This window comes from Hyla sarda, chromosome 4 (genome assembly GCF_029499605.1).
Source record: "Hyla sarda isolate aHylSar1 chromosome 4, aHylSar1.hap1, whole genome shotgun sequence".
Taxonomy (NCBI): Eukaryota; Metazoa; Chordata; class Amphibia; order Anura; family Hylidae; genus Hyla; species Hyla sarda.
Genome location: NC_079192.1, coordinates 27,152,662 through 27,171,943, shown reverse-complemented (window position 1 = coordinate 27,171,943; position 19,282 = coordinate 27,152,662). Strand labels below are relative to the sequence as shown.

The following is a 19,282-nucleotide window of genomic DNA, read 5'->3' as shown; positions in this document are numbered from 1 at the left end:
TGTGACATTTCATCACCCCCTTTTGTCATTTCATCACCCCCTTGTGCCATTTCATCACCCCCTTGTGTCATTTCATCACCTCCTTGTGTCATTTCATCACCCCCTTGTGTCATTTCATCACCCCCTTGTGTCATTTCATCACCCCCTTGTGTCATTTCATCACCCCCTTATGTCATTTCATCACCCCCTTGTGTCATTTCATCACACCCTTGTGTCATTTCATCACCCCCTTGTGTCATTTCATCACCCCCTTGTGTCATTTCATCACCTCTTTGTCATTTCATCACCCCTTGTCATTTCATCACCCCTTGTGTCGTTTCATCAGCCCCTTGTGTCATTTCATCACCCCCTTGTGTCATTTCATCACCCCCTTGTGTCATTTCATCACCCCCTTGTGACATTTCATCACCCCCTTGTGACATTTCATCACCCCTTTTGTCATTTTATTACCCCCTTGTGTCATTTCATCTGCCCACTGCGCAGGATTTTGCGGGACCCTCTGAATATTCTGTGACCACCCAAAACAACCTCATTTCCACCCACAAGTTGGGTCTCATGGGATCCCAATTCCAATGCAGGGCTGTACGTTAAACTTGCCATGCACATTAGATGAATGTTGGCCAAACCAATTGATCTTGTCGTAACGGGCCAGCCATTTAATTTACATAGGGTGTCCTGGTCATCCCCATGCAACAGAACTGTTTAGTGGTCTATGGCTACAGAGGCCTCTCCTTCCCCACAGTAACCAGCAGTTATATGATGGTCAAGGTCACAAGCTTAAAGGGGTACTCCGCTGGAAAACATTTTTTTTATTTTTTTAAATCAACTGGTGCCAGAAAGTTAAACAGATTTGTAAATTAATTCTATTTAAAAATCTTAATCCTTCCAGTATTTATCAGCTGCTGTATGCTCCAAAGGAAGTTCTTTTCTTTTTGAATTTCTTTTCTGTCTGACCACAGTGCTCTCTGCTGACACCGCTGTCTATGTCAGGAACTGTCCAAAGTAGGAGCAAATCCCCATAGCAAACCTCTCCTGCTCTGGACAGTTCCTGACATGGACAGAGGTGTCAGCAGAGAGCACTGTGGTCAGACAGAAAGAAAATTCAAAAAGAAAAGAAATTCCTCTGTAGTATACAGCAGCTGATAAGTACTGGAAGGAATAATATTTTTAAATAGAAGTAATTTACCATTCGGTGTAAATTTCTGGCACCAGTCTATAAAAAAAAAAAAAAAAAAATTCAACCAAAGTACCCCTTTAAGGGTTATGTTGGGGAAAATACTTCAAGGTGCTTCTTAGACAATCTGGTGCTACCCCTCTTATGGAATTGGAATTGGAAAGCCCAATGCAGTGGAACACCTCAGGAACCCTTCTAACATATCCAAAGAAGCATCAGGGGAAGGGCTATCCAGAGCACACAAGGCACTAGAACAACCACTATTGGTGCTGCCGACGGCCTGTGCACCGCTCTTCTATACAGCTCCCTCCATACATACAATACATGGGTTTGTTCATGACACTATAAAGGAATGCACTGCTGGAGGTCTACTGACAGAAAGCGAATCAGGGCTGGTGCAAGGATTTCTGCCAACCTAGGCGAAAGATAATTTTGCCGCCCCCTTGACTCTGCCCATTGTCTCTGCCTTTTGACATGCCCAACCTTACTACTGGGGTGACACACTGTAACAAACCTCCTAATCATGTAATCTCCTTACTACTGGGGGGGGGGGGGCACACTGTAACAAACCTCCTCCTCATGTAATCTCCTTACTACTGGTGTGACACACTATAACAAACCCCCTCCTCATGTAATCTTCTTACTACTGGGGTGACACACTGTATCAAACCTCCTCCTCATGTAATCTTCTTACTACTGGGGTGACACACTGTATCAAACCTCCTCCTCATGTAATCTTCTTACTACTGGGGTGACACACTGTATCAAACCTCCTCCTCATGTAATCTTCTTACTACTGGGGTGACACACTGTAACAAACCTCCTCCTCGTGTAATCTCCTTACTACTGGGGTGACACACTGTATCAAACCCCCTCCTCATGTAATCTCCTTACTACTGGGGTGACACACTGTAACAAACCCCCTCCTCATGTAATCTCCTTACTACTGGGGTGACACACTGTAACAAACCCCCTCCTCATGTAATCCCCTTACTACTGGGGTGACACACTGTAACAAACCTCCTCCCCATGTAATCTCCTTACTACTGGGGTGACACACTGTAACAAACCCCCTCCTCATGTAATCTCCTTACTACTGGGGTGACACACTGTAACAAACCTCCTCCCCATGTAATCTCCTTACTACTGGGGTGACACACTGTAACAAACCGCCTCCTCATGTAATCTCCTTACTACTGGGGTGACACACTATAACAAACCCCCTCCTCATGTAATCTTCTTACTACTGGGGTGACACACTGTATCAAACCCCCTCCTCATGTAATCTCCTTACTACTGGGGTGACACACTGTAACAAACCCCCTCCTCATGTACACTCCTCACTACTGGGGTGACACACTGTAACAAACCTCCTCCTCATGTAATCTCCTTACTACTGGGGTGACACACTGTAACAAACCTCCTCCTCATGTAATCTCCTTACTACTTGGGTGACACACTGTAACAAACCTCCTCACCATGTAATCTCCTTACTACTGGGGTGACACACTGTAACAAACCTCCTCCTCATGTAATCTCCTTACTAATTGGGTGACACACTGTAACAAACCTCCTCATGTAATCTCCTTACTACTGGGGTAACACTGTAACAAACCTCCTCCTCATGTAATCTCCTTACTAATTGGGTGACACACTGTAACAAACCTCATCCTCATGCAATCTCCTTACTACTGGGGTGACACACTGTAACAAACCTGCTCCTTATGTAATCTCCAGCAATGGGGGAGCGGTGCTGGCTGTGAGGGGTGGTTTGGATGCTGGCTGGATACATTTCTGGCGGCAGGCAGAGCAGCGCACCCCCCCCCCCCCCAAGAGGGCGCTCTAGGCAGCTGCCTATTTTGCCTATAGGCAGAGCCAGCCCTGAGCAGAAGAGAGAGAGGGTAGAATAGGAAAGTAGCCGTGGTATCAATTGGCCTTACTGTAGGATCTCCTTTTGTCCCCTGGTGAAGGTGGGGTAGCGTATGACATCATTTTCGTCCTTATCTATAGTTCCCTCTGTTGGTACCTACATTCATGTTCTTTCGATTTCCACCAATTTGTTTAGGTATCCCATTCCGAAACCGACTGTCTGAAGTTCAAGATCCATCAGAATTTCGAAGTGGGAATCTTACAGCCATCGGCGGTCACCATCTACGAATATTACGCTCTGGGTACCTTCTGAACTTCCGTATATACTCTACTTATGACATCACATTGACCATTAGGGGGTAACCCGAAATGTCTTTCTTGTTACATAGAAAACCGCTGTACCAAGTTTTATCATCCGACTGAAGAAGAGGGAGAGCTGAGGAAGATCTGCAAGGACGCCGAGTGTCACTGTATTTCAGGTACAGTGTGTTTCACGTCCAATTGCTAAATCAACACCAAGTGTAATTTGGTCGTTGTTACCCTGATATATTTTTACATTGCAAAACAAAAACTTTTGGGGCCCCCTGCACGGCATCTGCTACCTTTGCGCTTTTCCTGGACGACTCTTTATGCCAGTATTTCCCAACCAGGGTACCTCCAGCTGTGGCAAAACTACAATTCCCAGCATACCCGGACAGCCTTCGGCTGTCCGGGCATGCTGGGAGTTGTAGTTTTGCCACCCTGGTTGGGAAACACTGCTTTATAATTTTTCAAAATCAACTAGTGCCAGAAAGTTAAACAGATTTGTAAATTATGTCTATTTAAAAATGTTAATCCTTCCAGTACTTATCAGCTGCTGTAGCTCCACAGGAAGTTATTTTCTTTTTTGAATTTCCTTTCTGTCTGATCACAATGCTCTCTGCTGACACCTCTGTCCGTGTCAGGAACTGTTCAGAGCAGGATAGGTTTGCTATGGGGATTTGCTTCTACTCTGGACAGTTCCTGACATGGACAGAGGTGTCAGGAGAGAGCACTGTGGTCAGACAGAAAAGAAATTCAAAAAGAAAAGAACTTCCTTTGGAAAAAAAAAATCAAAATCAACTAGTGCCAGAAAGTTAAACAGATTTGTAAATTACGTCTATTTAAAAATTTTAATCCTTCCAGTGCTTATCAGCTGCTGAATGCTCCACAGGAAGTTCTTTTATTTTTGAATTTCCTTTCTGTCTGATCACAGTGCTCTCTGCTGACACCTCTGTCCGTGTCAGGAACTGCCCAGAGCAGGATATGTTTGCTATGGGGATTTTCTTCTACTCTGGACAGTTCCTAAAATGGACAGAGGTGTCATCAGAGAGCACTGTGGTCAGGCAGAAAAGAAATTAAAAAAGAAAATAACTTCCTGTGGAGCATACAATAGCTGATAAGTACTGGAAGGATTACGATTTTTAAATAGAAGTAATTTAAAAATAGAAATAGAAGTTGATTTAAAAAAAAAAATGTTTTCCACTGGAGTACCTCTTTAAAGGGGTACTCCGGTGGGGAAAAAATTTTTTTAAATCCACTAGAAAGTTAAACAGATTTGTAAATTACTTCTATTTAAAAATGTTAATCCTTCCAGTACTTATCAGCACCTGTATGTTCCACATTTCTTTTCTTTCTGAATTTCCTTTCTGTCTGATCACAGTGCTCTCTGCTGACATCTCTGTCGATTTTAGGATCTGTCCAGAGCAGCATATGTTTGCTATGTGGATTTTCTCCTACTCTGGACAGTTCTTAAAATGAACAGAGATGTCAGCAGAGAGCACTGTGCTCATGATTCAGCAGAGAGCTCTGTGTTCCAAAAAGAAAAGAATTTCCTCTTTAGTATTCAGCAGCTAATAAGTACTGGAAGGATTAAGATTTTTAATAGAAGTAATTTACAAATCTGTTTAATTTTCTGGCACCAGTTGATAAAAAAAAAAAAAAAAAAAAAAGTTTTCTTTAAAGGGGTACTCCGGTGAAAACCTTTTTTCTTTTAAATCAACTGGTGACAGAAAGTTAAACATATTTGTAAATTACTTCTATTAAAAAATCTTAATTCTTCCTGTACTTATTAGCTGCTGAATGCTACAGAGAAAATTCCTTTCTTTTTGGAACATTGATGACATCACGAGCACAGTGCTCTCTGCTGACATATCTGTCCATTTTAGCAACCATGCATAGCAGATGTATGCTAAGGGCAGCGTGGTGGCTCAGTGGTTAGCACCACAATACAATAACAACAATAAATAAAGCGTTATTATTATTATAATAACGTCAGCAGAGAGCACTGTGCTCGTGATGTCATCAGAGAGCATTCCAAAAAGAAAAGAATTTCCTCTGTAGTATTCAGCAGCTAATAAGTACAGGAAGGATTAAGATTTTTTAATAGAAGTAATTTACAAATAAGTTTAACTTTTTGCCACCAGTTGATTTAAAAGAAAAAAGGTTTTCACCGGAGTACCCCTTTAAGTGTGGATGAGCATCCAAAGAAAAAAAGAGAAGCCTAGGCTCATATTGTTGGTATATACCAATATCTCATTTACATGAAGAATGCTTTACAGCTACAAATCATTGGGAGAGCTCGGGTCTCGACAACTTTCCCCAACATGAGATGAACCTGACACCTAACAAAACTTTTCTCTTACAGAAAGATGCAACCTCAAGAACGTCCACAAGCTAAAGTTAACCTCTAAAGATCGAGTAGATGCGGCCTGTAAACATGGGGTGGACTATGGTGAGCAGACTCTTCTACTTGTCTTATCGAGCTGGTTGGAAGCCCTCTTGGCCATATGCATGGTGGTTCTTTCTGATGTCCTAGTGGGTGGTTGGGTCTTCTTGGAGATGCGTAGATGATGTCTGTGCCAGATCCATGCGTCTTCTTTTACATATATCTATACACAGGAAAGTATAGAGGCTCCCTACATATATGTCTAATGCCAAGGAGGTGACTGTAGGTCATTCTGTCTTGGCCATAGTACTAAGATACAGGGTTAAAGGAGTACTCCACCCCTAGACATCTTATCCCCTATCAAAGGGATAGGGGATAAGATGTCTGATCGCTGGGGGTACCACTGCTGGGGACCCTCGCAATCTCTCTGCTGCACCCGGTGTTCGTTTAGAACGTTGGGTGCAGCACCGGAGGCTGGTGACCTCACGGCCACCCCCCCCCCTCAATTCAAGTCTATGGGAGGGGGCGTGACGGGCATCATGCCCCCTCACATAGACTTGCTTTGAGGGGTTGTGGCCATGACATCACCACCGGGGCGTGGCCTTGACATCACAAGTGGGGCGTGGCCGTGACGTCATCACCCCCTGCATCACCAGTCATACATCACGGAGCGAAGTTTTCTCCGTGCACCAGATGTCTGGGGTGCCGCAGCTGAGATCACGGGGGTCCCCAGCAGTGGGACCCCTGCGATCAGACATCTTATCCCCTGTCCAAAGGAGTACCCCTTTTAGGGCTTGTTCACACTCGAGAAATTCCTCTTGAATTCTCCGCTCCAAATTAATTCACATCTCCTCTGCCCATTAACTTTAATGTTTTTTCCGCTGTCCTGTTCACACTGCGGAAATTCTGCTAGCGGAATTCCGACGCTGAATTCCTTTCCCCTTGAAGAAAGAACATGTTCATTCTTCAAGCGGAATCAGCAAGCAGAATCCAATAGAAGTCAATGGTAAAAAATTTTCTGCCCCACATCGTTTTCAAGCGCAATTCAAGCGGAATTCAAGCAGAATTCAGAAAAGTAGAATTAAATAGCCTCCTCCTTCATTCCTCTTCATTTCCGCATGGAAATTCCGCTTGAATTCCGCTTGATGGATAAAATGATAGAAGGCAACAATTTCCTGACCGAAATTATTCCTCTTGAATTCCTCAGTGGGAAGTCAGGAAACTGAATCTTTATGCTCGGGGAAGTTCTGTCTACCAAGACTCTGCTAAAAACATGGTGGAATTAAGACCATATATAGAAGGTCGTATAGATTCTACTAAGCCTGGCAGGTTGTCCTAGGTTGGCCATATTGGGATGCCCCACAGCCTATATCATATTTATTAGTTCCCATCTAAACACAAGGCAAAATTAAAGATTTTCCTACCCTTGGTGACCGAAAATATAGATTTTATTAAGGACAGGAGATGAGCATTATGCTTTAAATCTTTCTTTACTGATAGATAGCAGCAAATATAGACTTGCACTGAGGGATCGGGGCCTGACGTCATGAGGGGGCGCGACTATTACGTCACGAGCTCCTGGCGCCAGCTCCAACAATCGGAACAGTTTGTCCCAAACGCTGAGTACCCCTTTAATTTTGGGAACCGTATTGAGATGCCTTCTTTTTTGAGAAGCTTTAAGTTTTTTCAAACCTTTCAAAAGGATACTGTAGTAATGCTTTTTACACAGTAGGTGGCGCCAGCAGACTATTGCAGGATATATCTATGTTACTCATCTTTAAAAGTTTTTTTCTTTTTACTTGTTAAAATTAACCCTCTATTTTCTGCTGTCTATCAGTAAAGAAAGATTTAAAGCATAATGGGAGTCTCCTGTCCTGTGATAAAATCACATTTACCTGTATGGAGGTCCTATGTCCTTACGGAACTATATTATGAAGCAATATGATGATATAGAGGCATACAGAGATACAATAGGCCCTCATTGATCCCTATGGAAGCTATATTACTCAGACTGTACTAAGCCATGGTACTGTCATGTCCTAACCCATTCTATTATTTCGGGCCACACTCACCTTGTTCACAAGAGCAATAACTGCAGTTGAGGTCCATATGGCACTGGCAATGTGGACCATTGCCCCTTGACAAAGCTACGGGCACGTGGTAAAACATGCCGAGGGTGTAGAGTGCACATAGCAATGACAAGGCATCATTGAGCACCAGATTGCCGCAGGTTTGCTGCTTCTCATGGGCATGGTGCCCGGTGATGATCCATGGCAACATTTCCCAACCTGCATAATGGAATTCTTAAAATTGTCTTAACTTCTCCCCTATTTGGAAACCTTGCGGCTACTAAAATTTTACGGCAACCAGCAGATGACCCAATGATGCCATGGAGCCCTAGAATTTCTGTCTTAAAAATTCTAATCTCGAGGTTATGATGGATATATTATCTCTCTTCCCTTTAGTCTATGAGTGCAAACTGGAAAACATTAATAAAACTGGGGCGTACGACATCTTCACCATGGAAATCACACGTGTTGTCAAGCTGGGTAAGTAAATCCGCCTCAGTGTGTATAGCAATTTACTGCCAGACAACTGCTCCTCCATTAAAATAACTGAAAACACTAAAACGGGGAGTTTGCAAAGGTGGAAAACTATTATTATTTTTTTTTTAATCAACTGATGACAGAAAGTTAAACAGATTTGTAAATTACTTCTATAAAAAAAATCTTAATCCTTCCAGTACTTATCAGCTGCTTTATGTTCCAGAGGAAGTTCTTTTCTTTTTGAATTTCCTTTCTGTCTGACCACAGTGCTCTCTGCTGACACCTCTGTCCATGTCAGGAACTGTCCAGAGCAAGATAGGTTTTCTATGGGGATTTGCTCCTACTCTGGACAGTTCCTGAAATGGACAGAGGTGTCAGCAGAGAGCACTGTGGTCAGACAGAAAGGAAATTCAAAAAGAAAAGAACTTCCTGTGGAGCATACAGCAGCTGATAAGTACTGGAAGGATTACGATTTTTTAATAGAAGTAATTTACAAATCTGTTTAACTTTTTGGCACCAGTTGATAAAAAAAATGTTTTCCAGTAGAGTACCCCTTTAAATACTTTTCCGTATAATCTCACCTTCCCAATGTTCTCTGTACAGGAACCGATGAGGTAAAAGATGGCACCAAGCGGAGGTTTTTTATCCACAGAAGCTGCAGAGACTCGGTGAAGGTCAACGTTGGCCGGACCTACATCATCTGGGGGCGCAGTCAGGATATCTGGGAAATGAAAAATGAGTAAGTATAAAGAAATGTCCGCATACAAAGGTCTTATAATACAAGTGGACGGATGGATGGATGGATGTAGGGGTCAAGTCCTAGGAAAAAAAAGTTTGGGTATTCACCGAAGATTTCCACGCGAGGGCTGGTCCTGCAGGACTCTTGCTAGTGGGAACAGTGTTCCTGCACTTTTTCACAGCAGGAACTCCATTCCCATGTGTTCCTGCAGGACTTAAAGGGGTTCTCCGCCCCTGGACATCTTCTCCCCTATCCAAAGGACCCCTGCAATCTCCCTACTTCACCTGGCACTCGCTTAGAGCATCGGGTGCAGCGCCGGAGGCTTGTGACATCATAGCCATACCGTGACGTCACGGCCCTTCAATGCAAGTCTATGGGAGGGGGCGTGACGGCCGTCACACCCCCTCCCATAGACTTGCATTGAGGGTTTGTGGCCGTGACTTCACGAGCGGGGCGTGGCTATGACGTCACAAGCCTCTGCCCCGCTTCGACAGTCATCCGGCACGGAGCGAAGTTCGCTCTGCGCACCGGATGTCTAGGGTGCTGCAGCCAAGATTGCTGAGGGTCCCCGGCAATCAGACATCCTATCCCCTATCCAAAGGATAGGGGTGTGATGTCTAGGAGCGGAGTTCCCCTTTAAAGGGGTATTCCAGGGAAAAACTTTTTTTTATATATCAACTAGCTCCAGAAAGTTAAACAGATTTGTAAATTAGGAAAGCAGGTAGATGCCAGCGATTAAGAAACTTCACCTTCATTAGAACCACGTTAAAATCATCGACATGGAGAGACTTTAATAAGACAAACGTTTAAAATTCCAGGAGTCAGCGCCAAGCATGACGTGTTTCAGGTCATGTGACCTTTCATCAGATTTGTAAATTACTTCTATTAAAAAATCTTAATCCTTCCAATAATGATCAGCTGCTGAAGTTGAGTTGTTGTTTTCTGTCTGGCAACAGTGCTCTCTGTTGACATCTCTGCTTGTCTCAGGAACTGCACAGAGTAGAAGAGATTTGCTATGGGGATTTGTTTTTACTCTGGACAGTTCCCGAGACAGGTGTCATCAGAAGAAGTTAGACAGAAAAGAACAACTCAACTTCAGCAGCTCATAAGTACTGAAAGGATTAAGATTTTTTAATAGAAGTCATTTACAAATCTGTTTAACTTTCTGGAGCCAGTTGATTTATATATATATATATATATATATATATATATATATATATATATATATATATATATATATATATATATAAAACAGTTTTTCCTGGATAATGGAGGGGGCGTGGTGTGACGTTCCCTTCTCGGTTGCCGAAACTTCAGACGCAGCTACGCATAGAATGCGGGCTGCTGCTGGGAGATTGCGGGGGGTTCCCCCGCGATCAGACATCTTATCCCCTATCCTTTCGATAGGGGATAAGATGTTTTTGCCCGGAATACCCCTTTAAGGCTGCATTCACACTTCGTTTTTACATTACGGGTGCCGGATCCGGCTGGGGGAGGAGCAAACCGGGCTCTCCCGTACCCCAGCCAGACCAGCGCTGAACTCCATTTACTTTAATGAGCCGACCGGAGTCAAACGGTGACTCCGGTCGACTCATTTTTGACCTGTATCCAGTTTTGTGACCGGACCTAAAACCGTACTATACTACTGTTTCAGGTCCGGTCAGGAAACCACATACGGGTCAAAAATGAGCCGAACAGAGTTCACCGTTTGACTCCGGTCGGCTCATTAAAGTAAATGGAGTTCAGCGCTGGTCCGTCTGGGGTACGGGAGAGCACGGTTTGCCCCTCCCCCATCCGGTTCCGGCACCCGTAACGTAAAAACGAAGTGTGAATGCAGCCTAACTTGGCAGAATAGCGGGAATGAGAAGGTACCCCTTAGGTAAAGTACAGTAGGGTATGTGTGGGGTGTTGGTATTAGTCCTGAATATCTTCACTGGTTGGCTCCCGGCGGGTATATACATAGTCCACTGTGGGACTGAATGTGTGATGTACAGTAATAGCCACAATGGGGGAGATTTATCACAACCTGTCCAGAGGAAAAGTGGCTGAGTTGCCCATAGCAACCAATCAGATCGCTACTTTCATTTTTAACAAGGCCTCTGCAAACTGAAAGAAGCGATCTGATTGGTTGCTATGGGCAACTGGGCAACTTTTCCTCTTCTCAGGTTTTGATAAATCTGCCCCAATGTCTCTAGGCCTGGCCTCCAGCTCAAGTTACTAGACTTGTTATGGGTTAATTCTACAAACTTCATTTCTCAAATTCATTTTGTTCTGAACGCTGGGTGCGGGCTGCGGGGGTCATGAGGTCACGGACACGCCCCTCGTGGTATCACGCCAAACCCCCTCAATGCAAGTCTATGGAAGGGGGCGTGGCAGCTGCCACGCCCCCTTCCATAGACTTGCATTGAGGGGGCGTGACATCATGAGGGGTGTGGCCGTGACGTCACGACCCCCGCAGCCCGCACCCAGCGTTCAGAACAAAACGCTCCGAACGCTGAGGCACTCCGGTGAACAACATTTTCTTAAAAATCAACTGGGTCCAGAAAGTTAAACAGATTTGTAAATTACTTCTATTTAAAAAAATCTTAATCCTTCCAGTACTTATCAGCTGCTGTATACTACAGAGGAAGACCTTTTCTTTTTTAATTTCCTTTCAGTCTGACCACAGTGCTCTCTGCTGACACCTCTGTCCATGTCAGGAACTGTCCAGAGTAGGAGCAAATCTTCATAGCAAACCTCTCCTGCTTTGGACAGAGATGTCAGCAGAGAGCAATATGGTCAGACAGAAAAGAACTTCATAAAGAAAAGAACTTCCTCTGGAGCATACAGCATCTGATAAGTACTGGAAGGATTAGGATTTATTAATAGAAGTAATTTACAAATCTGTTTAACTTTCTGGCACCAGTTGATTTAAAAAAAAAAATGTTTTCCACCGGAGTACCCCTTTAACATATTCCACCACTTATAGGCTCTTAAAATGAGTCTCTGTAGTAATTCCAAGCATGCCCGAGTAGGGAGGCCTAGATAATGGAAAGAGTGGAGACCAGGAACTCCTCCACCTTCCTGGTCTCCAGAGTGGAGACCAAGGACGTGCACAGACATTTTGGAGGGCATGGGCTCAAGAAAAATCACTGTGTGTATTATCCCTGTACTGTGACATCACTGTGTGTATTATCCCTGTACTGTGACATTACTGTGTGTATTATCCCTGTACTGTGACATTACTGTGTGTATTATCCCTGTACTGGGACATTACTGTGTGTATTATCCCTATACTGTGACATCACTGTGTGTGTATTATCCCTATACTGTGACATCACTGTGTGTGTATTATCCCTGTACTGTGACATCACTGTGTGTATTATCCCTGTACTGTGACATCACTGTGTGTATTATCCCTGTACTGTGACATCACTGTGTGTATTATCCTGTACTGTGACATCACTGTGTGTATTATCCCTGTACCGTGACATCACTGTGTATTATCCCTGTACTGTGACATCACTGTGTGTATTATCCTGTACTGTGACATCACTGTGTGTATTATCCCTGTACTGTGACATCACTGTGTATTATCCCTGTACTGTGACATCACTGTGTATATTATCCCTGTACTGTGACATCACTGTGTGTATTATCCCTGTACTGTGACGTCACCATATCTATTATCCCTGTACTGTGACATCACTATATCTATTATCCCTGTACTGTGACATCACTGTGTATTATCATTGTACTGTGACATCACTGTGTGTATTATCCCTGTACTGTGACATCACTGTGTGTATTATCCCTGTACTGTGACATCACTGTGTATTATCCCTGTACTGTGACATCACTGTGTTTATTATCCCTGTACTGTGACATCACTGTGTGTATTATCCCTGTACTGTGACATCACTGTGTATTATCCCTGTACTGTGACATCACTGTGTTTATTATCCCTGTACTGTGACATCACTGTGTATATTATCCCTGTACTGTGACATCACTTTGTATTATCCCTGTACTGTGACATCACTGTGTATATTATCCCTGTACTGTGACATCACTGTGTGTATTATCCCTGTACTGTGACATTACTGTGTGTATTATCCCTGTACTGTGACATCACTGTGTGTATTATCCCTGTACTGTGACATCACTGTGTGTATTATCCCTGTACTGTGACATCACTGTGTGTATTATCCCTGTACTGTGACATCACTGTGTGTATTATCCCTGTACTGTGACATCACTGTGTGTATTATCCATGTACTGTGACATCGCTGTGTGTATTATCCCTGTACTGTGATATCGCTGTGTATATTATCCCTGTACTGTGACATCGCTGTGTGTATTATCCCTGTACTGTGACATCGCTGTGTGTATTATCCCTGTACTGTGACATCACTGTGTATTAGCCCTGTACTGTGACATCACTGTGTTTATTATCCCTGTACTGTGACATCACTGTGTATATTATCCCTGTACTGTGACATCACTTTGTATTATCCCTGTACTGTGACATCACTGTGTGTATTATCCCTGTACTGTGACATCACTGTGTGTATTATCCCTGTACTGTGACATTGCTGTGTATATTATCCCTGTACTGTGACATCGCTGTGTGTATTATTCCTGTACTGTGACATCACTGTGTGTATTATCCCTGTACTGTGACATCGCTGTGTATATTATCCCTGTACTGTGACATCGCTGTGTGTATCATCCCAGCACTGTGACATCGCTGTGTGTATTATCCCAGCACTGTGACATCGCTGTGTGTATTATCCCTGTACTGTGACATCGCTGTGTGTATGATCCCTGTACTGTGACATCACTGTGTGTATTATCCCTGTACTGTGACATCACTGTGTGTATTATCCCTGTACTGTGACATCACTGTGTGTATTATCCCTGTACTCTGACATCACTGTGTGTATTATCCCTGTACTGTGACATCGCTGTGTATATTATCCCTGTACTGTGACATCGCTGTGTGTAATATCCCTGTACTGTGACATCGCTGTGTGTATTATCCCTGTACTGTGACATCGCTGTGTGTATTATCCCTGTACTGTGACATCGCTGTGTGTATGATCCCTGTACTGTGACATCGCTGTGTGTATGATCCCTGTACTGTGACATCGCTGTGTGTATTATCCCTGTACTGTGACATCGCTGTGTGTATTATCCCTGTACTGTGACATCACTGTGTGTATTATCCCTGTACTGTGACATCACTGTGTGTATTATCCCTGTACTGTGACATCACTGTATATTATCTATGTACTGTGACATCACTGTGTGTATTATCCCTGTACTGTGACATCACTGTGTGTATTATCCCTGTACTGTGACATCACTGTGTGTATTATCCCTGTACTGTGACATCACTGTGTGTATTATCCCTGTACTGTGACATTACTCTGTGTATTATCCCTGTACTGTGACATCACTGTGTGTATTATCCCTGTACTGTGGCATCACTGTGTGTATTATCCCTGTACTGTGACATCACTGTGTGTATTATTCCTGTGCTGTGACACCACTGTGTATTATCCCTGTACTGTGACATCACTGTGTATTATCCCAGTACTGTGACATCAGTGTGTGTATTATCCCTGTACTGTGACATCACTGTGTATTATCTCTGTACTGTGACATCACTGTGTATTATCCCTGTACTGTGACATCATTGAATGCATTTTAGGCTGCAATTTTACTGCGATCTTGAGCAAATCATTGCAAAATGCAATAATATGCACAGGGCTTAAGAGGGCCGATGTAAACAAAAAAAAAAAAAAAAAAAAAGAGCCAGAGTCTTAAGTCCCCCCTTTTATGTCTATGTGTGAACGTCCCTGCAGGATTTCCTCTTTAGAGAAGAAGCTGGGGCTAGGAAGGCGCCTTCCATAAACCAAACATTCTACAGTGCAACATCTCTGTAACAATGTTAGTGAATGGGGCCCTCACCTATTACCAGCTTCCATCAGTAGGTGGCAGCATAATACCTTACTATACATTGTCAGCACATTCAGATTGAAGTAAAAGCAGTAACATGTTTCTGTGTTTTTTTTACCCTTCTTCAGGATGTCCTATGTCATCAATGGTGATACGTGGTTTGAAACTGTCCCCACTAAGAGGGAATGCGCCACCACCAAGATGGTGGAGTGTGAAGAAATCTACAACTTTATCGATGACCTGACACTGTTCGGCTGCAATACCTGAGGCGGGCTTCACCCTGATAATGCTCAGTGCTAGGGGGCGCTAATGTCCTGTGCTTCCAGTTACCACAATTTACTGAGGCTTCCTGCCTCTTTATATCTACTGGAGACTTTATCGCTTTTTCATGTAAATGAAGGAGAGGTTGTCATCGCTCCGCCCCTTTGTACTATTATCTCTAAGTAGTGATGTGTCTTATAAGGAACCTGGAGGGAAAATATATGTGTTAATAAATGGGAAGGTGAAGAACCACAAGACTCCGGTGCTGATACATGTTCTATAAGAGTCCACTACCCCACCAGTCCTCATAGTCTGACCAGCAGGATCCTCCGGAATGTCACTAATCCGGGAGATCTCATATTGTCTGTTTCCTAAATAAGTTTAAAAAAAATCCCCAAAGCTCAAAATACTGAACATCTGTCTTGTGTCCTGAAATAATGTCAGAGGCCTGAAGGTGAAGGCTAAAGAGAGACCTCCATGATGGGGAACAACGGTGTGAAAGAAGGGCCATATATGTCCACACAACAGAGAAAAACACAAACCACTGAACACAGCATAAACCACACAACTGAACACAACATAAACCACACACCTGAACACAACATAAATACAACATAAACCACACTCCTGAACACAACATAAACCACACACCTGAACACAACATAAACCACACACCTGAACACTACATAAACCACACACCTAAACACAACATAAATACAGCATAAACCACACACCTGAACACAGCATAAACCACACACCTGAACACAACATAAACCACACTCCTGAACACAACATAAACCACACACCTGAACACAACATAAATACAACATAAACCACACTCCTGAACACAACATAAACCACACACCTGAACACAACATAAACCACACACCTGAACACAACATAAATACAGCATAAACCACACAACTGAACACAGCATAAACCACACAACTTAACACAGTCTAACCTGAACAACTGAACACAGCATAAACCACACAACTGAACACAGCGTAACCAAAACAACTGAACACAACATAAACACAACATAAACCACGAAAATGAACACAGCATAAACCACACAACTGAACATAACATAAACCACACACCTGAACACAACATAAATACAGCATAAACCACACAACTGAACACAGTCTAACCTAAACAAATGAACACAGCATAACCCACACACCTAAACATAACAGAAACCACACATCTGAAGACAACATAAACCACACACCTGAACACAGCATAAACCACACGACTGAACATAGCACAAACCACACAACTGAACATAGCACAAACCACACAACTGAAGACAACATAAACCACACAGCTGAACACAGCATAAACCACGAAAGTGAACACAACATAAACCACAAAACTGAACAAAGCATATACCACGTACCTGAATGCAACATAAACCACACAACTGAACACAGCATAAACCACAAAACTAAACACAACATAAACCTCAAAACTGAACACAACAAAACCACGAAACTGAACACAACAAAACCACGATACTGAACACAACATAAACCACACATCATAAACCATACAACTAAACAAAACAAACCACACACCTGAACACAGAATAAACCACAAAACTGAACACAATAAATAACACAGCATAAACCACACAACTGGTTATGACCTCTTAGGACAGGTACTCTTGGGTTTCTGGTAGTCTTCATTGGGCTGTGGTCCCATGTGCCCGGGGTCTCTCTCTACACTGAACTGAACTCTAACTTTTACTACATTAGAGTAAGCAGTGTTTCCCAATTATTGGGCCTCCAGCTGTTGTGAAACTACAACTCCCAGCATTCTGGGAGTTGTAGTTTTACGTCAGATGGAGGCACACTGGTTGGTAAACACTGCTACGGACTGACAATTTTCCTGTCATCTAAAGAGGGGATTGGTTGATTGAGCAGGGACCTTCCAGGGCTTTCTATCTCTGTGACCGATGGCGCTTGTATGCTACAAAAGTACCACTAGGTGGCAGCAATGTACACAACATACATTGCATACGAATTACACAAAAGCATTGTAAATTGGCAACTGCGTAACGAACAAATAACATAATTATACAGCAATACATTGCATTGGGGTTTGACCTTTCCAACAACCAAGTAGCACTGGAAATTCATGAGGTGGGACACTGCATATGAATGTTTTAAAAAGCATTTTAAATACCTGCATTGTTTTGTTAAATTAACCATTCACTGCTGTTATTGAACCCCTGAGCACCTCCAAGGTGCACAGCTATTTCTCATTCTCTACATTTCAAAGCTGGGCTCTTTGGCAGTAGTACACACACCTATGCTTCCTCTCCTTATTTGTCTGGCATATCACTGTACAGCAACTACTCCTCTCTGCTATGCAATGGCATAGTGATGGACAAAGTGCACTGGATTGAACAATGTGGATTAGGGTAAGATGCCGAGAACATGGGTGGTGGGAAATAAGTGGGAAACCTTGATTTACCTGTCAGGCGCAGTGTGCACCCTCAGGAGGAGTCTGAAAGGCTCCGGTTGCATTCATTTCCACCAATCACTCATGTGCTTCATATATTATCACTAGGGGGAGGGGCATACCAACCCCCACAAAAACACACATCCCAACCCCCCCCCCCCCCCCCCCCCAAAAAAAAAAAAGTCCAAAATAGTTAGAGAATAACAATTAGAACAATTCATTGAGCCTGCTTGTGAATGATAGAAGAGGATTAAAGGGGTATTCCGGGAAAAAACATTTTTTATCTACCAACTGGCTCCAGAAAGTGAAACAAATTTGTATATTACTTCTATTAAAAAATCTTAACCCTTTCAGTACTTATGAGCTGCTGAAGTTGAGTTGTTCTTTTCTGTCTAAGCGCTCTCTGATGACACCTCTCTTGGGAACTGGCCAGAGTAGAAGCAAATCCCCATAGCAAACCTCTTCTACTCTGGACAGCTCCTGAGACAGACAGAGATGTCAGCAGAGAGCACTGTTGCCAGACAGAAAAGAACAACTCAACTTCAGCAGCTGATAATTACTGGAAGGATTAAATGGGCACTGTCACCAACTTTATTTTTTGATATTTTGTAGTACTTATGTACTACAACATATCTCTAATATACTTTTATTATTATTTTTTTCATTAAAAAGGTTTAATTTACATTTAAAAACCGGCCACTGAAAAAGTACTGATTTTGGAGTGGCAATCAGTCCTTTTTCAGTTAGGCTGCACTCGCTCCCTGCCTGTCAATCAGACAGGCGGGAGCGAGCGCATTGGCTCCCCGGCCACTGGCTGGGAGGCCACTCCTCCCGCACATCGCCGCCTCGTTGCCGCCGCTATCCCTGCACGCCTGCTGCCGGACTCTGCAGTAACTGCAAGTGTAATGAGGGAACGGGGTATGCGGGGCGGGGGGGGGGGGGGAGGAGGGAGTGGGCTAGTGCCGTAGCAGGGGGGGGGGGGGTGAACGGGCTAGCAAAAAAAAAAAAATAGGATGGTGGGAGCTACCCTTTAAGATTTTTTTTTTTAATAGAAGTAATTTACAAATCTGTTTAACCTCTTAAGAAAGCAGGGCGTAGCTGTACACCCTGCCCCCGGTCTCGGTGTTTAAAACGGGGACCCCGCATCACACCGGGTTGGCCCCGGCTGCTATTCATAACCGGGACCCTGGGCTAACAGTGCCGCGCGCTATCAACCCTTCAGGCACGGCGATCAAAGTTGATTGCCGCTCTGAAAATGAAAGTAAACGCTTCCTGGCAGCTCAGTCGGGCTGATTGGGACTATCGCGATAAAATCGCGATGTCCCAATGAGCTTGGACGTGAGCGGAGGCCCCCTTACCTTGCTCCATCGCGTCCGATCAGCGTTTGATTGCTCCAAGCCTGAGCTACAGACTTGAGCAATCAAGCCCCTATTACACTGATCCATGCAAAGCTATGGCTTTGCAGGGATCAGGGTAATAGATCAGTGTGTGCAGTGTTATAGGTCCCTATGGGAGCTATAACACTGCAAAAAAAAAAAGTGGAAATAAAAGTGAATAAAGGTCATTTAACTCCTTCCCTAATAAAAGTTTGAATC

At 43.5% G+C, this 19,282-nt stretch overlaps 1 protein-coding gene across 2 annotated transcripts in view; it reads left to right on the top strand.

The window, feature by feature from the left end:
- Positions 1–15,562, top strand: part of LOC130367658 (complement C3-like) — a 120,297-nt gene extending 104,735 nt beyond the window's left edge. For both annotated transcript variants that reach the window (XM_056570215.1, XM_056570214.1), the window contains exons 36-41: positions 3,240–3,345; positions 3,433–3,522; positions 5,709–5,795; positions 8,195–8,278; positions 8,879–9,014; positions 15,086–15,562. In XM_056570215.1, coding sequence (XP_056426190.1) covers positions 3,240–3,345; positions 3,433–3,522; positions 5,709–5,795; positions 8,195–8,278; positions 8,879–9,014; positions 15,086–15,224 — 642 coding nt within the window. In that variant the 3' untranslated portion in view covers positions 15,225–15,562. The remainder of the gene's footprint in view (positions 1–3,239; positions 3,346–3,432; positions 3,523–5,708; positions 5,796–8,194; positions 8,279–8,878; positions 9,015–15,085) is intronic.
- The last annotated feature ends 3,720 nt before the right edge of the window (positions 15,563–19,282 follow it).